This window comes from Notamacropus eugenii, chromosome 1 (assembly GCF_028372415.1).
Source record: "Notamacropus eugenii isolate mMacEug1 chromosome 1, mMacEug1.pri_v2, whole genome shotgun sequence".
Classification (NCBI taxonomy): Eukaryota; Metazoa; Chordata; class Mammalia; order Diprotodontia; family Macropodidae; genus Notamacropus; species Notamacropus eugenii.
This window is the reverse complement of record NC_092872.1, coordinates 227,594,610-227,618,284: the sequence shown is the minus strand read 5'-3', so window position 1 is coordinate 227,618,284 and position 23,675 is coordinate 227,594,610. Positions and strand designations below refer to the sequence as shown.

The following is a 23,675-nucleotide window of genomic DNA, read 5'->3' as shown; positions in this document are numbered from 1 at the left end:
TAAGTATGTCCAGAAGAGGTGATGAAGAGGCACATACAAATGAAATGACTGAACAACAACAGAAAATTCCACAAGGGCAAAGATGACGTCTCCTTTGATATTCCAATGGATCTTTGATTTTATCAAGACATATATAATTTCAGTGATACAAATTGCAACCTACCTATGCCTGCCCATCTTGTATGACTCATGTCAATATTCTTTTATAAACCCTTCAAAAAGAGTCCAGCTACATGATCAGGGCTTTTCTCTAGATCAGACAGATACCAATGGAGTGCATGGCAATCTATCAGGATGACTTAATGCTGCTCCATGTTTGTCCCATAATTTTTTTTAGGCAGCCATTTCCTTTATGCTACCCTTTACTCTGCTTCTCCCACTTAATTCCTCATTTGTAAAGTGTTGCAGACAACACACTCCCACCACGTACCTCTCCGCTGAATTGAGGATGACCATAAATTTTCATTCTTTGGAGATTACCACATTTATTCCTTGACTTGCAGCCAAACATCTAAGACTTCCTCTTCAAAAACTTTTCATTTCTCCAGTGTCCAAACAGTATTATACATAAGGAGAATACTTACAAACATTCATTCAGTTGGAATGAATTGAAATGTGACTTTTCTCAGATTGTGAAATTGAGTTAAGCTTTCCTTCTTCTAAAATTACATAATTATATCACCTTCTCACTTCCTTGAGTCACCCTTAGTTGAGTAACCTGATTGAAGGGAGTGGTGTGAGAGGAGAGTCCAGTGAAAGTCATTCTTGCATTTAATATTTAACTGGAACAGTTCTGGTGGTCAAGGTGTTAGAAGACTTTTCAGAAGAGCCAAGAGTTTACTATACTTGCTCCCTAGAAAACCTTTTATGAGCCTGCTCTGTAATGACTTCCCTTTAAAACCTTACCTACTCAAGTTGCATAAGAAATACTTTGCTATGTTGAAAATGAACCTGTTCATAAAAAAGTAAACTTTGCAACTTCCTTGAGGTGAGTTACCAGAAAGGTTAAGCAATGAAAACTAAGGTCAAGAGAAAAACTATAAATGAGAACACAGCCCCTCTTAAAACCTGTTTTGTGAGCCTTCCTGGGAAATTGGAGGAGTTTAATATCCCTATATCCATTCCCCTCTCTTTTCTTCAGCTCTCTGTCCATCACCCTACTGCCTGGCTCCCCAACCTGTCTTCTGGATCCTCTAGGCTCAGGGTAGTTGGTGGAGGTAAGGACTCATGGAGTCATCTTTGGTTTTGATTCCCTTGCTTGGTCTAGGAGGCACAAGTGAGTGAGTACTGCCTGCTGCCTCCCATTTTCATGGCTTAGGGATCCCTAATTTAGCATATATATAAAATTTGCCTTCTAGGATGGGTGGAATTCAACTGGAAACCCAAAGGAACCTGAGGCAGCATAGTGGATAGCATGCTGGACTTGGAGTCCGGCAGATCTGAGTTCAAATTCTGTCTCAGGGACTTTCTGGCTATGTGACTCTGAGCAGGTCTTTTAACCTCTATCGCTCTCAGTTTCCCTCATTTGTAAAATGGGGATAATACTAGCACCTAACTGTTAGGGTTGCTGTGAGGAGCAAATGAGATATTTGTAAAGTGTTCTATAAACTTGAGGGTTATATGTAAATGTTAAATATTGTTATTATTATTACTATGCATGCTTGAAACATACCCATATTAGACTTGTACTCAGATATCTGTACTGTGGTGTGCCAGCCAAAAGACAAGACAGAAACTTTTTTCCTGAATACTCTACCTATTCTCAGTTCTTTTTCTGTCTCAGCTTTCTGATGTTTTTCAAGTCCTCCTAGGGAACAAAAACTATGTCTTGGGGATACCCCCTTACCCACATGACCTTCCATAGAGAAAGTAGACAAGTCAGCCCATAGAATCAAGCTAAACCAGTCTTAATTAAAATATGTCCTCGAGCCAGTAGTTATTAGGCCAGAGAGCCCTGAGTACTGGTTGGAAATAGCCTAAGATACTGAACATAGACCCTAGAACAATGAATGGCAGAGAGGAAACCATAGCTACTGGCAAAGCATCTCTATTTTAACATCAGATTCAGTGCTGAATTAGCAGAAATATCAAACCTTAAAGGCTAGGTAAAGACACGAGAAATAATAAAGATCCCAGAGTTTTAGAGGCCAGCTGGTCTAACCCCATGGTAGAGTAGTGAATTCAGAGACCAGAGAGATCTGTGTTCGAATCCAACTTTCATCACTTATGAGGTGTGACTGTGAGTCAATCACTTAATTTTCCTTGGCCTCAGTTTCCTCACATACTTCAATGAATTGCGAAAGGAACAAATGAGATAATGTATCTATGAGTTCTCATCAATGTTTATGTTCTCTCCAGAGATGCAGATCACAACCCAGCCATGTCTACCTGTCCTTGGTGCATCTCTTTAAGCCTTAGGAGTTGTGGGGAAGAGGTCCACCCAATATGCTGAGTGTCTTTTCTTCAGTGACATTGTTTACATTCTTTTCCCTGTATCATCTATTTGCCCTTTAGCCTGTAGATTTCCACCTGGTAGGCCTTCACTGCCTCTTTTGATGATATTCAACTTATTATTCAGAGGCTATTTTGTGCCATGACTCACAATCACACAAGATCCTTGGAAGAATATTGAAGTGTTTTTTTAAAAGTTGTATCTTTGTTTCAGGAAGGAGTTTATGATTATTAAAAGAAATTGGCTATTTCCCAAAGGTAATCCAGTCCATCCTCCTCTTTCTGCTGAGTCCTAACCCCAACTCACGGTTTCTTTGCAGTATATATGCAAGATGTGTGACTAGTAGCTAGAAAGGAGGTAGATAGAAACCCACACATATACAGAAATACACACACATATACATAATGCCCAAGATATGTCCATATATCTATACATATAGATATATCTTGATTACCTTTAGGAAATTACAAAGATTTTTCTAAAATTCTTTATTCTACTTTATGATCTTCCATATTGATATATATGTATATACATGTATACCATACATCTATAATCTTGTATGTGTATGATTCCACATGCATACAGACGTAGATGGTTAGATTTGAAATCAGGAAGACCTGGGTTAAATTCTTATTCAGATATTTGCTAGTTCTAAAACTCTGTGAAAGTCATTAATCTCTCTAGTCCTCAGTTTCCTCTAAATAAGGATAGTGGGGCAGCTGATTCAATGATCTCTATGGTCCCTTCAGACTCTAAATTTATGATCCAATAATCACCCACAAGGTTAAACACTCCCACATTTTCAGTCTCTACATGTGTATTCCCTATGGTAGAGTAAGAAATTGAAGGACATGATATTCAAGCTTGGCAGCTTGCAATAATAGGGAGAACTCTAGATTGAGAACAGGGAAATGTGGTTTCTAATTCTAGTTTTGCTAGAAACTCACCTAATGACTTTAAGGAGAGTCACTTCATTGTACTGAGTATCAGTTTCCATATTAGGAAATAATAGTATAAATATTTTTATAGATGGAAAGGTCCTCCATATACTCCTGTTTGCAGTCAACATTATTCTATTTGTATCAAGGCTTAGAAACTGCAAAACCTCATAAATGAGATCCACAATCACTCAGAAGTTCAGCCTAATTACCTCTACAGGAAAAAGAAGCAAGTAGATGAAGAGTATGTACTGTTTAGAGTGTGATATGATATGTGATAGACAATTTAGGTATTATAATCTAGATAGACAGAAGAGAGAGACAGACAAAGAGACCGACAGACAGGAAAGACAGGCAGATCAGATAGACAAACAGATCAGACAGAGATAGATGGATGGATGAATAGATAGATAGATAGATAGATAGATAGATAGATAGATAGATAGATAGACAGACAGATAGATAGAGCTCCATAAATAGCCTGTCCCATAAGAGGAATAGAGGTCTATGACTCAGTAAGATAAGGGAAAATTTGGCCTATCAGAATCAAGGGATCCAGGGGCAAAGCGCAGGTTATTGGTGGGGATGTGACTCTAGAGCAGAGGTGTTGTGACTGAAGCAGGCTAGGAAGAATGTGTCATAATCTAGTTTCATTTTTTTCTGTGCTACAGAAGGCTTAACATTGAGGCAGATGTTTTTTGGGGTTTTTTTTTCATTGAGGCAGATATTAAGGACAGTAAATGTGAGTGGACACATTCTCCACATATTAAGATGTATGACACATAGAGGGTGGCTTCAGTGAAGTGAGAAACATAGCCCTTTGCTAAATATGTTAACAGTTAGAAATTCTCCCTATAGGTCCTTACTGCTCAGATGTCTCACATGAGTGACCATAGTCCTTAATAAAAAGAGAGAATAGAATTTCTGGTCACAATCTCCTGCTGTGATTGATTCCTCCCTCTATCCTGCAATAAACAATGAGTTGAATTAACCCTTTCACTCCCTGTGTAGCTCAGAGCCAGGGACCATGTTGCTGCTCTGCCTGTCCGCATTGGTCCTCTTCAAACCCACTCTGGATGCCCAGGCTACAAGAATGACCACCATTTCCAAGAGAGCAGTCCCAGATTCCTGTGCTATCATCATGTGCCACCCGGCAGAAAATGGATTGCCTGGAAGAGATGGGCGAGATGGGAGAGAAGGCCCCAGAGGAGAAAAGGGAGATCCAGGTAGAGAAGTATCTTTGGGTATAACTCTTTAGGAGACATGTACATTCTGCTATCAGGGTTTCTTTCTCCCATTCTGTATTGACTATCTTGATTGCTGGTGGGAGGGGGGTGGGGATATTTCCCATTTATTTATTTATTTTTGAATTATTTTATTTTATTTTACACTTCAATGCAAAATGAGAAAAGAAAAACTAAACATTGCCTTATACATTGAGTTTTGAAAGCAGGTGAATATTAATTTCAGAGCTAACGAAAAAGCCCTTCAATTTCTCACTGCTCCTGGTAGAGGGTCGATTTTTCAGTAGTCAATCAGCTCTCTTGACCTCAGACCTACTTGAAAAATTGTTTCCCTAGTAGATTGAAAGCTATTTGCTCATCTACAGATTGAAATGACTTGAAGGTTCCATCTAAGTCTCTTACTGATGGTGAAAGACATAAGCCTGAAAGAACCAGAAGATCAGGGCTGGGCTTTAAACAAAAGAAACCAGTCAAAGTGTTCTTAAAAGTGCTTTGACAAAATTCCACACCTCTAGAATTCTTTGCCTCAGTGTAACGTTAATAGGATATGAGATCTTCCCCACCCCTTAAAAAGTCTCTCTTGGAGCCTTAGAGAAAAGAAGAGTCAATTAAGCTCTTGTAGTCAACTAGACCACAGAGATTCCAACACCTTCCCAATTAAGTGTTGATTTCCAAGCTTCTCAACTTTCAGCCAATCAAGTGCTGAGTCTTTGATTGGAAACAGTAGGTATTGTATTGCTTGGAGGGAAAAGTGTGGGTAGACAAAAACAGGCAGTGAGAGAAAGTTGAGTAGAGAAGTGAGTAGTTGAGGGAAGAACTTGCTTGTGAGGAGGCTTGAAGGAGAGAAATGTCCCTGGATTGGTAAGAAGTACCGAATTAAATCTTGCCTTCTGATATCCTAATAGGGATGTTTCAAAAATATATTTTGATTTTGTATTAGAGGAGGAGAGTTTGTTATATTTTGCTATCCAACCATGGAGATACACATGTATATATTCATATCATCTGCTATGGGTATCATTGGTGTTATTGAAAATATTTTAAAATATTTTTGGAATTATTAATTATTAAAAATGTATTAAAACATTTTTATTAAAATGATAAATTTATTGTTAAAAATTAAATTATTAAAATTATTAATTAAAATTAATTGTTTTAAAAAATAACAGAAATCTATTTTCTCTTTTTCTCATTCCCCTCCCTATTAGTAAAAAATAAAAGAAAAACGAATTTCTTATAACAAATACGTACAGTCAAGCAAAACATTCTTTCAATGGTCAGTAGACAAAAAAAAAATCTGCATCTCATTTAGGCTAGATGACATAAGTCACGTTTCCTCCCCCAAATCCTATGATCACAGCTTTATTATCAGCTGCATTATCTTACAATCCTAAAGTTATACCTGGAAGGGCCTTAGAGCTCTTCTAGTCCTAATTTAGTGCTTTAGAGATTCACAGACTTAGGGTCCTTGGCCCAAGATCACATAGTCATTAATTAGAAAAGGGATTTGAAGCCTGATTTCCAAATCCTGAACTTTCCCTTCTACCCCAAATGTATTTGTTCGCATCCGCAGAAGTTCTGTAAATTCCTGGAATGTTGGGGTCACATGTAAATATCTATCACTATCAATATTTGATTAATAAAAACATTTTGAATAACGTGATGTTTTAGCAGTGCTTTTTGGCCATTGTTTCAATTTGCTTTAGGAAAAAGGGAAGCAAAAACTCCCCTTGGTATCAATGGTTCTTAGCCAACATATCTCATTAAAAGTTTTTATTGCCTTTATAATGGCTCCAATTGAAAGTCTATTTCATTTTTTAAAACAGGATTATTAGGACCTAGAGGCCCAGCAGGGTTAACTGGAGAAACTGGTCCCATTGGACCCAAAGGGGAAAATGGAACCATGGGGGATCCAGGTCCAAAGGGAGACACTGGAGAGAAAGGTAAGTGCCAGGATGGAAGGAAGCTTTGGTGTGGTGGGGAAAAAAATGCTATATTATTCATTGAAAAGAAGATCTGATAACATGTCCTGATTCTATTACTAATTAATGAGAATAAACATATCTCTTCGCCCTTTCAGTGCTGGTTCTCAATTTCTGAACCTTAAATGAAGAAGGGCAGGCTTGATGATTACCAATGTCCCTCTACAGTTCCGTGATTCTCTAACATTGGTAACATCATCTTTCTGACCCTCATATTCATTACTTGTCAAATTTTTACTTTTTAGCTAACAAGGTTATTGAGAATTTTATTAATAAAAGCTAAGACTAAATAATTGTGTTTGGAATCTGACAGTTATATACATTTTGTTTGTATTACTTAAATGATATCATATCACATCATATTAAATAGACTTTTACAAATAAACATAAGTGCATGTACATATACAGACATATAGGTATGTTTATTTGTATATACAAAGATACAAACACATAGCTATGTATATATTATATACACATACATATGTGAAGCATATATGTATACATTTATAATATGTGTGTGTGTGTGTGTGTGTGTGTGTGTGTATGGCAGAGTGGCATAGTATTTATTGAAAAGGGCTCACAATCAGGAAACCTCAGCTGAAGTCCTGCCTCTGACAAGTACTAACTTTGTGACCCTGGACAAGTAACTTAACCCTATTTGCCTCAGTTTCTTCATCTGTAAAATGAGTTGGAGTAGGAAATGGCAAGCCACTCCAGTATCTTTGGCAAAAGCAAAACAAAACAAAACAAAAAGAACCAATCCAAATGGGGTCACAAAAAGTTGGACATGACTGAAAAAAATGACTGAACAACATAAAACTCACTGTGGAATACTATTGACTTCTACTACACTGCTCCTTCTATGTTGTTACCCATACTGCTTTCCACCTCCAAATGGACACAAAATGATGCCCTGACTACAGTTCATCTTGTCCATGCTTGTCTTCTCTAGCATTGGCCACAATTTATCTTTTCTGTTCTTTCCTTAGGACTCCCTGGAGCTCCAGGTGTGCCTGGTCCTCCTGGAAAAATTGGTCCTCCTGGACAACAGGGGAATGCAGGACCCCAAGGTGAACAGGGACCCAAGGGAGAAGCTGGAGACAAAGGTATGTACTGGGGCTGGACTAAAGAAGTATTGACACTTAGTCCACAGCAATCCCCTGAGATAACAGTGAATAGAAGTCATCTGAAGTATTTGGCAATGGATAGAGGTCAGGACTAGAAATCAGACTGAACTCTGCTGCTAACCAGGACTCTGATTTTGGAAGCATGCCCCTAGGATCCTCTGTAAAAGGGAGACACTGGACCAAATGGCATGTTAAGCCCTTCTCCAGATCTCTTGTCAAGAAAGCTGATAGCTGAGCATCCTTTCTTTCTGGAGTGGTTCTGCCCTTAAGGGACAATAGATACTATCTTCCTTGTTAATACCCCAGTTAATAACTGTTACTTCTAAGTCTTTTCTCCATTCATTCCTGCAACATTTACAGCTACTGTATGTCCACATTTCTACTGAATGCTACAAGGGAATCCCCTAGCCATTCATCATGGTACAGTGGAAAGAGTGCTGTGTTTAGAGTCCAGATCCTAACTCGTACATCGACTACTTAAGTGATACTGAGGAAGACACTTAACTTCTCTGTGAGCTTGGGTGCCCTCATCTAGAAAATGAGAAGGAGGAATTGGGTGACCTCTTTTGTCCCTTCCAGTTCTATGTCTGTAATACTGTAATCATATTTCAAGACATAAGATAAATATCAGATACTGCCTCTGCACTTAAGGGAGAAGAATATACACAAGGAAAAAGTTGAGGGTGTATTAGGACAGAGTATGAACTCTAGCCAAGTGCTAAAGAGAATGGGAAGCATTAGATATACAGAACAATTAACAAGGAAGTATTTCTGGACAAGCATAGGTTTAGAGGTAGAAGGGATTTCAGAGGCCACCTAGATGATCCAGCTCTCTCATTTCTTGGGGGGGAAAATTGAAACCCCAAAAGGAAAAGACCCAGATTCACACAGCAAACAGGTGGAAATACTAGAATTCAAATGCAGAACATTTGCTCCTGGGTCCAAATCCAACATTTTTTCTACTATACAACTGCTGCCTTCTTTAAGCAGTTCTCCTTCCAGATCTGAAAGGTAATGATAATCATGGCTCAATGGCAAGATCAAGCCATTGTTGAGTCTTTCTCCATTCCATATTCTGTATACACTGCCACCAAATAAAAGGAGAAAATGAGAAAGAAATGACCAAAATTTCCCTAAGTGAAGAGTAGTTGTTTTATTCTATCCTCAGGAGCTGCAGGAAGACAAGGAGCACAAGGTCCCACAGGCCCTCCAGGCTCACCAGGTGCTAAGGGGGACAAAGGAGTGCCAGGTGAAAGAGGACCTCCTGGAAATACTGGAGTAGCTGGTAAGTGATGGGAAGCAGGACCTGGGAATCTCCAAAAGCCATTTGTCTTCCACCACCCTAAGCTCTGAAGTCTCTTTTATGTAATATTTGAGTCAAGCCCACCGCTTATGTTGACGAGTCAAGGGAGGTTGGAAGGCTCAAGATTATTCAGGGCTTGGACAAGATGGGGGTCATTCTGCAGACTGCCAAGTGCTATAAATTGCCTCTTTCTTGGTCTCTTTCTTGTCATCCAACATTAGGCCCAGTTGGAATCCCTGGTACTCCAGGCCCCTCAGGGCCAAAAGGCTCTTCTGGGCCAAAAGGTGATAGAGGATTACCTGGGGAGAAGGGTGCCAAAGGAGAAAGTGGTCTCACAGGTAAGTCAGCTGAGCAGATGATGGAGAGGTAGCTTCCTCCAGCTCCATGGTCCTACTATTTTCTTAAATTTAAGAAAATGGACAAAGCAGGATCTAGAAGCATCAAAGTCAAGCCATCAAGATGGAGTCAGAATTGCCAAGACTTGGCAACTGATTGAATATGTGGGGAGAGGAAAGTGAAGAATTGAGGATTTCTTAAAGTTTGGCGATCTTGGAAACAGGAAGAAAGGCAATGACTCTCCTAGGGGATCCACCTGTTCTTTAGACCATATGCAGTTCACTCTACCAAACACTCTTACAGAGAATATACCTTCCTATTCATATCTTCTTTCATAATTCTCTGAGGAAAATTAAAGAAAGTTTCTTTGTGGTTGCTTTTATCATGAAATCTCAGCATAGACAGTATTAGAGAATAGACTCTAAGGTGTAATTTTGCTTATTGAATCACACAACTTTTTAAAAATATCAATATACCCTAAAGCATCTGCTATCCTCTCTATTTCACCTGTATAGCTATGGAAATGTAGTCTAATTAAATGTTGTCTGTGAAAGTCTACCTATTCCTTTCTCACACTTTCCTCAAGGACACCTGTGCATGTGTAGATCATTGTCATATACAGTCTTAGTGCATAGCTCTTGGTACTTTCTGTTCCTTTAGAATCTTCCCCTCTTGAATCTGTCTTGAATATCATCTGCTCAGTGCCTTGTTACCTTTGTCACAGATGTCTTCTGGGCATTTATGTCCAGTTTTAGCTGGTCTTTTTGAAGTTCATCTTTACAAATGTCATTGGCATGTTCTCACGTTGCACACTGGTCAGGAAGGTAGTTGAGTCCAAATATGTCAAGTAATATATATCAAGTAATTAGCATTTATTAAGAACCTACTTTGTGCCAATCATGGTGCTAGGTGCTAGAGATTATAGATGCAAAAAAATGAAATGGTCCCTACTCTCATATTATTAATGATGAACATAGATCACTCTCTGTTGTCTATGGAACCAAACACAAGCTCTTGATCATGGCATTTGAGCCCACTGTGGTTCAATCTGTTTTCCAGGCAGTCAATCAATAAGCATTTATTAAGGGCATACTATATGCTAGGCATTGGGGATAGAAATATGAAAGATAAAATAATCTCTGCTTTCTTGTCATTAATAATAAGGATAGATCACTACAGAAATGTTGACAGATATTCCATTCTGTTCTATTCCTCCCCCTCTCTCATCCCATATTTCTGGTTAATTCACGGTCAACTCAATTGGACTGCCATAACATTTCATACAGCTCTCCCCCTTCTTGGGATTCAAATGGCTACTACACTGGATCAGGCTTTCCTCTCATATGAATTACTGCGATATCTTTCTAAATGCTCTCTCTGCCTCAAGGGTCTTCTTCCTTGATCCATCTTACACAAAACTACAAAGGTAATTTTTCTAAAGCACAGATCTGACCATGTTTCTCCACTAGAATTTAAATCCCCCTGGCTCATTAAATTGTAAGTTCTTGGAATGCAGAGACTGTTTTTGTAAAACTTTCTTTGCATTCCCAAGAACATAGCAGAATGCCTAGCACATAGTAGATATTTAATAAGTGCTTGTGATTCATCAATAGCTCATTTTTATCTTGAGGATCAAATATAAACTCTTGTGATTGACATGTAAAGCTCTACACAGTCTGAGTACAATCCACATTTTCAGCTTTATTATTTATTCCTCCTCTTCACACTATGGTCCAGCCAAAATGGCTTTAATACTATTGCTCAGACATGGCAAGATGTCTTCAGTCTCTGATTCTGTGCAGGCTGTCCCACATGTTCTTTCTCCTTTCCTTCATATCTCCTTTAGTTGATAGTACCCATCCAATCAAATTACCTTGATTTTATTTTTATATATATTGTGTATGTACATGTTTTCTCCCCTAATACAATGTAAGCTCCTTGAAGTTAGGCACTCTTTCATTTCTATCTGTGTATCCCCAGTGCCTAGCTCAATAGCTGGCACAAGTACGAATACACACTTAACTGCTTGTTAGTTGATTGTTTGAAATATATTTATTATGCTCTTTTTTAATTTCATTTATAAATGCTCTCAAAACAGAGCCCTACGCACTCCTCTCCCTTGAACAAAACAAAACAGAAATTTAGTCCATTGCCTCTACTATAAACTTCAGCTTGGTGTTTAAAACTCTACACTGTCTGGCTCCAGCCTACTCTGTGCCTACCTACTAAGTGCCTAAGTACCCAGTACATAGAAGGCACTATGACATATTCCATCTTACTCTTCTCATGCATTTCACATTTCCTCTGAATTGGCCTACTAGCAATTCCTTGTAGAAATTACTCCATCTCTCGATCCCATGCCCTCCTACAGCTGATAACCTTGCCATGAGGATACTCCATACTCCATTCTCATTGAATGAGAAGCTTAGGATCCATGACCTGCAGGATCCCTGATTTCCCTAACTACTAGTGCTTTAATTCCTCTCCCAAATTATCTTCTATTTAGAAGTTTTTCAAATTTAAGAACTACTTTCTTTTTGTCTTTGGGTCCTGAGAGCCTGACACATAATAAGGACTTTATAATTGCTTGTTGAATTGAAAAGCTTATTGAATCGAGCTCAACTAAGTTGATGGAAAAATTTCCTTGGGCTCATTTTCCACTCCACTGCTCTTTCTTGTTATTTGAGGTTATACAGCTTATAATTTGCTATCCTCCTTCTCTCTAATGCTTTTGTAAATGAGTATGTATTCTCAATAGATGTTGCCTCTGACTACCACTTTTTTTCCACTTGTCATTTAAATTTGCTACCTGAGACAAATAACTAAGCTATTTAGCCCAACTTCCTCCATCCCTGCTTTGGGAAATATATGGATTAAGAATTCAATGACTTTTTAAAATAATAGCAACCAGAAGAAATGTCCTTATTTTTATCTTTCCCACTTTTTTCTCCAAAGACAAAGACTTCTTTGAATGAATGAGCTAGAGCTCTTATAATCACTCATCCTATTTCTCTCACCTTTATTCTTTCTTCTAATGCAGTATTGATTTTCATCTTTGGTCCAGATGGGTCACCTGTCAAGCTATAGTCAAGTTCATTCTCTGTACTGTTTTCAGGTATCCAAGGACCTTTCTATTCTCTTCTTGAAGAGAATATTAATAATGACCAGGCTCCCAAATAATCCTTGGTCTTTAACTGCTTTTCTTTCTTCATATAGAATCATGTTTGTCTGTCCCAGTTTTCATTGTCCCCCGACCTCCCACTTTCCCAACTAATCTGGCCTTGAAGTCACCAATTATTGAGGTAACTAGAGAATCATCAGCTTATTATTGAATCCAAGGGAGCTAATGAGATCAATAAATGAGAAAGTATAGAATGAGAAAAGTACAGTGCACAAGAAAAAAAAACTTGTTTTGTTGTTTTTCAGTCATATTTAACTATGTGACCTCTTTTGTGGTTTTCTCAGCAAAGACACTGGAGTGATTTGCCATTTCCTTCTCCAGCTCATTTTACAAGATGAGGAAATAGAGACAAACAGGGTTAAGTTGATGAGGTTCAGGGGTGCTAGGGACCCCAAAATACTGACACGCCGGGTCCTGCTCGAATGAATTCTACTCAAGCCTTCTTAAAGCCAAAGGAAGACAAAGTTTATTAAAGATTTGCCACCTTAATTTTTAAGGAGCCTAAGCATTTGTAATGCTTGTATTGCAAAGCTGGCCAGATAAAATCTCAGCTAGACAGAGTCTGTGCTGGATTCCACCTAAGCACCTTTGTGGAGGCAAGATGGAACTTAAATACAGAAAAGACTGAGGGAAGCATCAGGTGTCACCAGGTAGTCTCAGGTCCCAGGGATGGTCTTGCTAGAGCAAACCCATGGAGGATTCTGATAGGAGTGGGTGGTAGTCCAGACAATCCACAAACCAGGCTGGGCAACTTGGACTTCAAGAGAATGTTAAGTTATCGGGAATATCGAAAGGATGCTAGGATCAAAGGAAAAGAATGCTAAATGGTGATCAGATAGAGAGTATCTGGACTGGGAGAAATGGAAGGGAAATCCAAGGTGCCCCCCGCCCCCGCCCAAGGCCAGACTTTCCAGGGCCCTTCAGACAAATGTGACAAAAGCCCTCTTGATGCAAGTGGAAGAGGTCTTGGCTTGGGCCTGTACCCTATCAAAGTGACTTGCCCAGGGTCACACAGCTAGTCTGAGGCTAGATTTGAACCCAGAAAAATGAGTCTTCCTCATTCCAGGAAAAGCAATTCATTCTCTGAGCCACCTAGTTACCTCTATGGATATGCAAGTTTAGAAAATGTAACACAGATGAAAATCTAGCAAAGGAGACATTGAAAAACCATAAGAGATAGAAAGAGAACCAGTGGAGGGCAGTGTTCCAAAAACCTGGAGAGAAGATAGTATTAAAGAGAAGGGAGTAAGCAACAATGTCAAAAGCTACATTCACAGAGGTTGAAAAGGATAATGACTGAGAAAAGCCATTGATTAGGCAATTAAGAAATCATTGCTAACTTCTGAGAGAGCAGTTTGGGCTTAGTGATTGTTAAGAGTTAAGAAGTGAGAGGATCAGAAGTGAAGTCACCTGTTGTAGATAGCCTTCTCAAGGATTTCAGTCACAAAAGGTGGAAGAGATTTGGGATGATAGTGGGGATGGACTAAGCAAGAGAGGATTTTTTGAGGATAAGCATGTTTTTAGACAGTAAGGAAGCAGTCAGTAGACACAGAGAGATTGAAAGTAAATGAGATTTGGGGATTAGAGAGCAAGCAATCTGTTTAAAAGGCGATGTAATAGGATGACTTGGGCAGTTAGAGGGCCTTGCCTTGACCGCCTCTTCATGTGAAAGAGGGATGAAGAATGATGTGAACAGAGATCTCACGAGAAAGTTTTTATACTAGGGAAATTTTATCTTCTCAAAGGATGAATGTGAAATTAAGCAGGTATCAAAGATACTTATTAAATATGATAATTTTTCAGTGGAAAAAATTTTTCCCACAGTTCCTTATCTCTGTTTTATCCCCAGAGTATTACATCCCATTCTGAACAGCTCTTATATATAATTCTTATATAAAAAGAGTTATACATAGTCTTCATATAGTCCAAGAAAAAAAAGTGTTCCATAGCTAAATCACTTTGGGCAATATATATCCAGGCATCTTCTCAATTATTCCCACACAATCCTGTGAAGAAGTTGGGGAGTTTTCAAGTCCCCAGGAAACTTGATGCTACCATGTAAGAAATAGCTGAAGTTCAGGGGCTTAGTTTTTGGAATATGGTTGGAGTGCCAGATGAGGACTTTTGGAAGCCAGGCAGCTGTACCTGTCTGTTGAATTATGATCAGGCAGATGAACCCATGTCTGTTGACGCCTTTGGGACTTACTGACTGGAAGTGTTTGACCAGATGAGAAGTCTGGGAAGCCACTAAGGAGCACCCTGGCTTTGAGAACCCAGATGTCATGCTTCCCTCTCTGGTAACTGTGGTCAGATAGCTGAGGTACAACTGTCTGTTGAATTCAGGCAGAGGAAACCATGTCTGTTGATATTTAATTTCTCTGTGTTTTCTTTGAAGTTTGGGGTGCTGACTCCCCTGAAACAAGTGAATGATATATGTGCTTAGTTAAAGGATTGATACACGTACTTGATCAAAGTGATGAAAAAAAAATAGCTGAAATTCACCCCAGTCTAGGGTTTCTTAATCACTTGCCATACTGGAAAGTTGTATTACCCCTGTAATCACTGTAGCTGGTGCTCTGGGCTTTACCCCAAAGTCAACCTGTGCTGAAATGAGGCTCTTTCAAAACCTCTGTCCCCATGCAGAAACCAATGCTCTGAAGCAGCAAGTAGTGGCATTACAGGCCCAGATGACGATCCACCAAACAAGTTTCTCCAAATACCAGAAAGGTAAGTGATTTGCAGCTGGGACAACCTCTTTTCCCAATTTCTACTCCTTCCCTGGTTTTTTGCATATGGACTGCTTTTATTGAAGCTCCTAACTCTGGATTCTTACTATTCAGTCTCAGTCAGTGCTGATCTCCTGCCTAGTGAAGAGGAGAGTATGTTAATAATTCTTTTTGAAGGACTGTGTAGAAAATTTGTTGAAGGGAAAGAAAAAACTTGCTAAGAATCCTAGACTTAGAGTGGGAGGGGGCCATGTGGTTGTTCAGTCATTTTTCAGTCATGTTTGACTCTTCATAACTGCATCTGGAGTTTTCTTGGCAAAGATATTGGAATGATTCACCATTTCCTTGTCCAGCTCATTTTATAGATGAGGAAACTGAGGTAAATAGAATTAAGTGACTTGCCCAGGGTCACACGGTTAAGGTATTTGAGTCTGATTTGAACTCAGAGTTTCCTAACTGGAAGATCAGCACTCTACGCACTGTATAAGCTAGCCCTTTAAAGCCCTAAAGCCTTTAAATCTAGTTAAATTAAATCCATTTAATCTAATCTAATTAAGTCTAGTTTAGTGCCCACATTTTAAAGATGAGGAATTTGAGACCCCAAGAGCATAAGTGAATGGCCCAAGTAGTCAGTCAAAGTCAAACTCAGGTCCTCCGTCTCCAGCTTCAGCATTTGTTGTCCCTGGGGCCACACTGCCTCAGAGATCTAAGAATCCCCATCACTTAGGAATTCATTGTTAAGTGGATAGGTTGGGAGTAATACTTTGTATCTTAGTAATAAAATTTTGTGACTTAAAGAAGAGGGAGGATTTCAAATGAAGTGAAATGAAACAGGGAGAACGGGACTTTGTTTCAAGGTCTTCCTTCTGTAGCATGAAATTACAGTAACACATTAGAATGTTGTTGTAAACCTGAGGAGCAACGCCTCCAACTAGATACTTAAAAGCTGAGATTGTGAGCTACTCAACGCAGATGAGAGCAGCTTGGTCTTGGCAGAAGGTGATGGAGGCTTGATTTACCTTCATGACCAAGAGTAAGAGTCTGGGCTACTCAGTTCACTCTGATGAAGGCTTGCAGAGCTGCAGCTGGGCCTTAAAATCACAACACTACTGGCCAGAGAAATAATTCGACTTTTGGGCTAGGATGGCTTCCCAATGCTTCTCAAAGTTCTCCAAGTCTCTACTCAGTCCTTGCCCAATCCCCTTAACTGCACTGTCTTCACTGATTACTGTATTTTATGGTCAGTATTTGGGGAGAGCTAGTTGAGTGAAAGAAAATGAATTTTTAATGTCTAAGATAGAATTTAAATGACTGCAAGTAATTAAAGTATAATGGAAAGACCATCAAGTCTACATTCACATTCCTAGCTCTGCCATTTATTAGCTTTGGGACCTTGGAACAATCTCTTAACTTCTTTGGGCCTTTGTTTCCCAGTCTGTAGTATGAAGAGCATGAAGCAGATGATGAAGCAGTCTAAGATATAATGTTCAGAAAAAAACAAATCATTTATGATCTCCTTAAATCAAGGATTCAAGCATATCAAGGCAGAAGCACTTCATGCAGGAGCCGTGAGGCAGGTGTTGTGTATGTGCTAACAGAACCAGTGTATTCTTTAACATCATATGTGGTTCTACTACCCACGTTAAATTATATAAGATAGTCTGTTCAGCAAAATGGAAAATATACTGGCTTGAGAGTAAGAGTTTGAGAGCTAAGGTCCTAACTCTGATACTTATTGTTTGTGGGACCTTGGACAAATTATTTCTCTAAGAAAGAACTGAACCTCTCTGGTCTCTCAGTCTCCTGAATGCCACCCTAACCTCAGAATTAGCTAGCATCTCTGTTCATATGCCTCACCCTCTCCTGTACTTTTTCCTAGTTTTACTATTTCCAAGTGGCAGAGCAGTTGGGGAGAAGATATTCAAAACCAATGGCTTTGAAAGCACCTTTGAGAAAGCATTACAGTCATGCCTCCAAGCTGGTGGGGAAGTAGCCTCCCCAAAGAATGCAGCAGAAAATACAGCTGTTCAGGAGATTGTCACAACATACAATAAGGTGGCCTTCCTTGGTATAACTGACACTAAGACAGAGGGCAAGTTCATCTATCCTACAGGAGAACCACTGGGCTATTCCAACTGGGCTCCAGGAGAACCTAATAACGATCAGGATAAAGAAGACTGCGTTGAAATATACACCAATGGCAAATGGAATGACAAAAATTGTGGGGAATCACGTCTTGTCATTTGTCAGTTCTGAGCTGTGCTTTGTCTGGTATGAGCTAGCAAAGGCATATAGGTGACACAAGCTGCTGCAGCTTAGAGGTGTCAAGGACTGCCTGGGACCACAGAGGATCATCGGGTAGAGGGTCACCTATTGTTCATGACTAATAAACAAAAATATCAACACTTTGTGTGAGTTGTGGCTTCTTCAGTTATGGCTACAGTTAATTCCACTAGGGTCCAAGATGGCAGAGCGGAGATGGTGTGGACTCCACCTTGCCTAAGGCTCTAAATCTCTCCTCCTTAAAGCTCAAGAGCTGAGTCCTGAGCCTTCAAGCTCAATAGACAACCATTAAATACCATGTGAAGATGACTGTGCTAGGTACTGCTCTTTGCAAAAAAATCACATGATCCTGCCTTCATTCAACTTATGCTGTCTCTTCTGAGTTGCACTTGTCTCCAAATTAGGATTTGAGGCACTTGACGATAGGGTCTGTCTTGCTTTTCTATTTGCATCTCTAGCACTTCACACATTGTTTGACATATAGCATACATTTAATAAATATTTTTCCATTCATTCATTCAATATAACCTTATGCTCAACAACAGTTTACTGAACATCTATTGCTACAGGAGTGAAAAAGCTTTTATTAAATGCTTACTATGTGCCAAGCACTATGCAAAGTGCTGGGGACACAAATAGAAAACAGAAACTGTTGTTTCTCTCAATGAGTTCACATTCTACATGAGAAAAACAACATATGTGGGAAGTTTCAGCAGCAGGGTGAATAGAAAAACCTGATTATCCTTGGAGGGCAGATGGTAAGCCTCAAGAATCTTTAGGGTGCATTGTAGAATCAATGCCTGGGCATCTGAAAGACATAGTAGAAAGGCAGGGAGATAATATCCATTCCAGACTGGATGCTGACTGCCTTTCCCATGTTGAAATTTCTTCCCATTGTACCACAAAATTGCAAGTCCCAATAGAAAGGAACCCCCTTGAAGGCAGAAAATGTCTCATTTTTTTGTCTTTTATCCCTAGTGTTTATCACAGCACCTGGTTCACAGTAGGGGTTTAATGAATGTTTGTTGGATTTAATTGAATTGACTCAGATTAATCATAGGAGGGAACCAGTAGAGTGTATAGGGGAAACTTCCTGAGATCTGAGTTGGGCTTCAAGACGCAGGAAGGATTTGAAATGGAAAGAGGATATTGAAGCATGAGGAAAGATACAGAAGCAGGAATGAGTCTAGCATATTCAAAGAACAGTAAGGAGACTAGCCTGGCCAAAACAGGCAGGTTACCTGGGGAATAAGTAAGGAAAAGGGAAAACTAGAATGGAGCCCAATTACAGAAGTTCTTCAATACCTGAATGACCATTTTATCACCTATGTGCTGCCATTGAAGGCCTTTACCAGCTGTTCTTACACACAGCTCATGAAGTTAGAGGATTGGAACTACATTCTAAATGGGCAGTGCCCAAGTCATCAGAATTCTGTGGGTTTCCTATTGAAAAAAAGAAGCCATTGTAGGTTCAAGAAGGGAAATAAAGGCCTTTATGTGATTCTTAGCAAACCCGAGATACTTCTTACAGAGTAGAAGTATTATGATAAATTTTAACAACTTTCTCTCCAAATAGATAGATACATACACACACACACACACACACACATACATATATATGTATAAGTACCACAACATATGTTTAAGTTTAATTTGCATTAATAACATTGTCTCTATCACTTTCTTAAAGATCAACAAAGCAATAAATCAAGCCCTGATCCTTACCATTTGCTGATGTCCAATGTATAAATGGTCACACTGAAAATTTACCAATGAAGTTTCACTAGCTGATTCAACTTAGCTCCAGAACACCACTGCCAGAGCATCTTGAACTATCAGGGACACTTTTATAAGATGAGTCAAGTGTGTTAGAGCCCAGGCCTCAAAACACAGACTCACCGTGTACCTCCTCTGGTATATGGCATACAAACTCTTGTTGCTAGACATCTTTGCATTGTTTCTCCAAGTGTGCTGTAATTTCCTGGAGGATAATACTCATATCTAAGAATTCTCTGTGTCTCCCATTCATGAAGCTTTATGTATATTCTGGACATTTTTCCAATCATGTCCAACTCTTATTTTCCTGATGGATTTGTCCATGGGGTTTTCTTGGCAAAGAAATGAGAGTTGTTTGCCGTTTCCTTCTCCAGTCTGTGGTCATTTTACACATGAATAACTAAGACAAATAAGAGTTATTTGCCCAGAGTTTCTGAGTCTAGATTTTTTTATTTTAATTTTTTCAATAATTTTTCCTAATGGCATGTGAAAACAGTTTTTAACATTTAAAAAAATTTTTGAGTTCTAAATTCTCCATTCTTTCTTCTCATCTCTCCTCCCTGACTTGGTAAGCAATTTGTCATAGGTTTTACATGTACGATCATGCAGAATATATTTCTCCATTAATCATGATGTGAGAGGAAAACATAGGCCCCCCAAAAGATGAAAAATTACGAAGTGAAAGTAATTTCTTTTTATCTACATTCAGACTGCATCAATTCTTTCTTTGCAGGTGAATAGCATTTCTCATCACGGATTCTTCAGAATTGTCTTGGAATAGCTCTCACTCACATTTATTTATTACAAAATGTTGCTATTACTGTGTATACCCTTTTCCCAGTTTTTCTCATGTCATTTTGCATCAGTTCATATATTTTCAGGTTTTCTGAAATCATCCTGCTCATCATTTCTTATAGCACAATAATATTCTATTACTATCAAATACCACAACTTGTTCAGCCATTCTCCAATTGATGGACATACCCTCAATTTCTAATTCTTTGCCACCACAAGAAGAGCAGCTATAAATATTTTGGTACAAATAGGTCCTTTTCTCTTTTTATTTTATCTCTTTGAGATATAGGCCTTGTAATGGCAACCATTTTGCTTTCCTTCCAAACTTGGTTACATTGGTTTTGTTTGGGGAAAAAAAAAACCCTTTTTAATTTACTATAATCAAAATTATCCATTTTTACATTCCTTAATGTTCTCTATCTATTGTTAAGTCATATATTCTTCCATAGATATGACAGGTAGACTGTTCTATGCTTCCCTAATTTGCTTATGGTATCACCGTTTCTGTCCAAATCGCATACCCATTTTGACCTTATTTTGGCATACAGTGTAAGATGTTGTTCTATACCTGGTTTCAGATATACTATTTTCCAGTTTTCCCAGCAGTTTTTGTCAGATAATAAATACTTGTCCCAAAAGCTTGAGTCTTTGGGTTTGTCAAACACTAGATTATTATTGTCCAGATGGGTACACTGAAAATTTACCAATGGAGTCTCACTAGCTGAATTTTAAAAATATGTTTTAGTTCTTCCAGGAGTTGTTTTTTTTTTGAGGGGGGAATGTGAAACAAATTCACCTTTTTCCTTGAGATTGCCTGTCCATATCCTTTGATCATATATCAATTGCTTAATGATTTGTATTCTTATACATTTGACTCAGTTCTCTATGTATTTGAGAAATGAGGTATTTATCAGAAACACTGGCTGTAAAATTTTTTCCCAGTTTTCTGCTTCCCTTCTAATCTTTGTTGCATTGACTCTGTTTGTGCAAAAACTTTTCAGTTGAATGTAATCAAAATCATCCATTTTGCATTTTATAATGTTCTTTATCTCTTGTTTGGTCATAAATTCTTCCATTCTCCATAAATCTGACAAGTAAATTATTCCTTGCTCTCCTAGTTTGCTCATGGTATCAGCCTTTATATCTAAATTAGGTACCCATGTTGACTTTATCTTCGTATGTAGTGTAAGATGATGGTCTATGCTTAGTTTCTGCCATGCTAGTGTACAGTTTTCCCAGCAGTTTTAGTTAAATAATGAATTCTTATTCCAGAAGCTCTGGGTCTTACATAAGGGCCTATCATAGTCTAAGCTTTCTGATCTTTTAATGTAGAAGCTACAAGGTCCCACTGTGGTTCCACAAATTAAATTGCTTCTTTCTGGCTGCTGGCAGTATTTTCTCTTTGATCTGATAATTTTGGAATTTGGTTACAATATTCCTTGGCATTTTCAATTTGATATCTCTTTCAGGAGATGATCAGGGGATACTTTTGATGACTATTTTACCCCCTGGTTCTAGAACCTCAGGGCAATTTTCCTTGATGATTTCTTGTAAGATGCTATCTAGGCTCTTTTTTTATGATGGCTTTCAGGTAGACAAATAGTTCTTAAATTATCTCTCCTGAATCTATTTTCCAGGTCAGTTGTTTCCCAATGTTTTACATTTTCTTCTTTTTTCATTCTTTTGATTTTGTTTGACTGATTCTTGATGTCTCATAGAGTCATTAGCTTCCATTTGCCCAGTTCTAATTTTTAACAATTGTTTTCTTCAATAAGATTTTGTACCTCATTTTCCATTTGGTCCATTTTATTTTTTAAGTTCTTCTCTTTAGTGCATTTTTGAGCTTCCTTTTCCATTTTTCCAATTCTACTTTTTAAGGAGTTATTTTCTTCAGTCTACTTTTTTTCCATTTGGCCAATTGTATTTTTTAAGGGCTTGTCTTCTACAGTCAATTTTGGTTCTTCCTTTTTCAAGCTATTGACTCTTGCATACCTCTCATTCTCCCCCTATTTTTTTTCTACCTCTCTTATTTGACTTTTAAAATCTTTCTTGAACTCTTCCAAGAAGGATTTTTGGGTTTGAGACAAGTTCATATTACCCTTTAAGTTTGCAGATGTGGTTACATTGATAATGTTGTCCTTTTCTGAATTTGTGTTGATCTTCTCTGTCACCATAGAAAGTATCTATGGTCATTGTCTCTCTACTTTTTGCTCATGGTGTTCCCCTATTCCCTGACTTTTAAAGTTGAGCTCTCCTACTGGAGCATAAGGAGCCCTGCTCCAAGTTTCTTGTGCTGGGGGCCAGGGACCTGGTCACTGACTTTGTGTGCTGGGGCCTCAGGTGTTGGCAGCTGGAGGGTATAGGGATCTGGTAGCTTAGCTGGTGCTGAGCTGGGGTCAGAAACACTGAAGCTCTCAGGGTTGAGGGTAGGGAGTCTGGCCTTTGGAGGATGCCTGCTCACTCAGTTGCTCTGAAGCACCAGAAGGTTTGGTTGCTGGAGGATGCCTGCCCACCTAGAACTCTGCTACCTGGAGTTGTGCTGAAGTATGAAGAGGTTTGGCTGCTGGAGCCTACTGCTTCCCCTGCCTATGCCAAAGCACTCTGCAGTCCTGTTGTTGGTGCTTGCCTGCTCTACCACCCTGGAGCTCAGGAACTCCTACTGATTTGCTGAGGTGGGGATTGCCACTGGCTTGCTGGGGCACCTCCAATCCTGTACTGCTCCCCTTCCACCAGAGAGAGAGGGAATTTCCCATTAATTCCTCAGGCTTCCTGGGTTAAAAGACAGCTGCACCCTATCTTTTTGCTGGCTCAAGTATTCCAGGATTTTTCCTGGGGTAATATTTTCTGGGTTTTTAGAAGTCAGTAAGGGATAGCGAGAGCCATTTACTTCTTACTCCACTATCTGGGCTCTGGAAGTCCCTCCTTCCCAAGTGATCTTTAAACTCTTTTAGAGATCTAACATTCTGAGTCCATGAACTGACTAAAAGAAAAGCTAAGAGCAATACAGGAAAAAAAAGAGAAAGACTGCTAAATGAACTTTAGGTTGAAGAAAATTGGTAAGGTGGGATATGAAATAGAGCTATTTCAGCAGACTATCAACCTCAAAAGTTATAGGTTGACTTCTGTTTGATGAATGTATATAAAAACATTTATCAAATACTTACTATTTGCAAAGCACTGTGCTAACCTCTGAAAACACAAAAATTAAAACGAGACAGCCCCTGTTCTCAAGGAGTTCATATTCTAATGGAGAAGACAATACATATGGTAGGTTTCTATAGTCAAGGTGGAAAGGTGCCATACTCTTTAGAGGGCAGTGACAAATGATAAAACCATCTTTGCCACTGAAAAAAATCATATCAGTTGAACCACTTCATGGTGCCAAGGACTTTTGTGGCAAGAACCTTCTTTTCTGCAGCTGTGGTTATAGTACCTGCACAAACAGGTCCAGGCTGCATCTCTATAGGAGTTGAGTGCCAGGATAATGGTTGTGGGCACTGGGCTAGAGGCATTACTATTCCCAAATTTCCTG

The 23,675-nt window shown here is 38.9% G+C and overlaps 1 protein-coding gene across 1 annotated transcript; it reads left to right on the top strand.

Moving 5' to 3' along the window:
* Positions 1-1,067: 1,067 nt before the first annotated feature.
* On the top strand, positions 1,068-17,694 carry LOC140517095 (uncharacterized). The gene is made up of 8 exons (XM_072627998.1): positions 1,068-1,217; positions 4,402-4,616; positions 6,461-6,577; positions 7,606-7,722; positions 8,912-9,028; positions 9,268-9,384; positions 15,207-15,290; positions 17,169-17,694. Exons 2-8 carry the CDS (start codon positions 4,418-4,420, stop codon positions 17,543-17,545), a joined length of 1,128 nt encoding a protein of 375 aa, XP_072484099.1. The 5' UTR covers positions 1,068-1,217; positions 4,402-4,417; the 3' UTR covers positions 17,546-17,694.
* Positions 17,695-23,675: the final 5,981 nt, after the last annotated feature.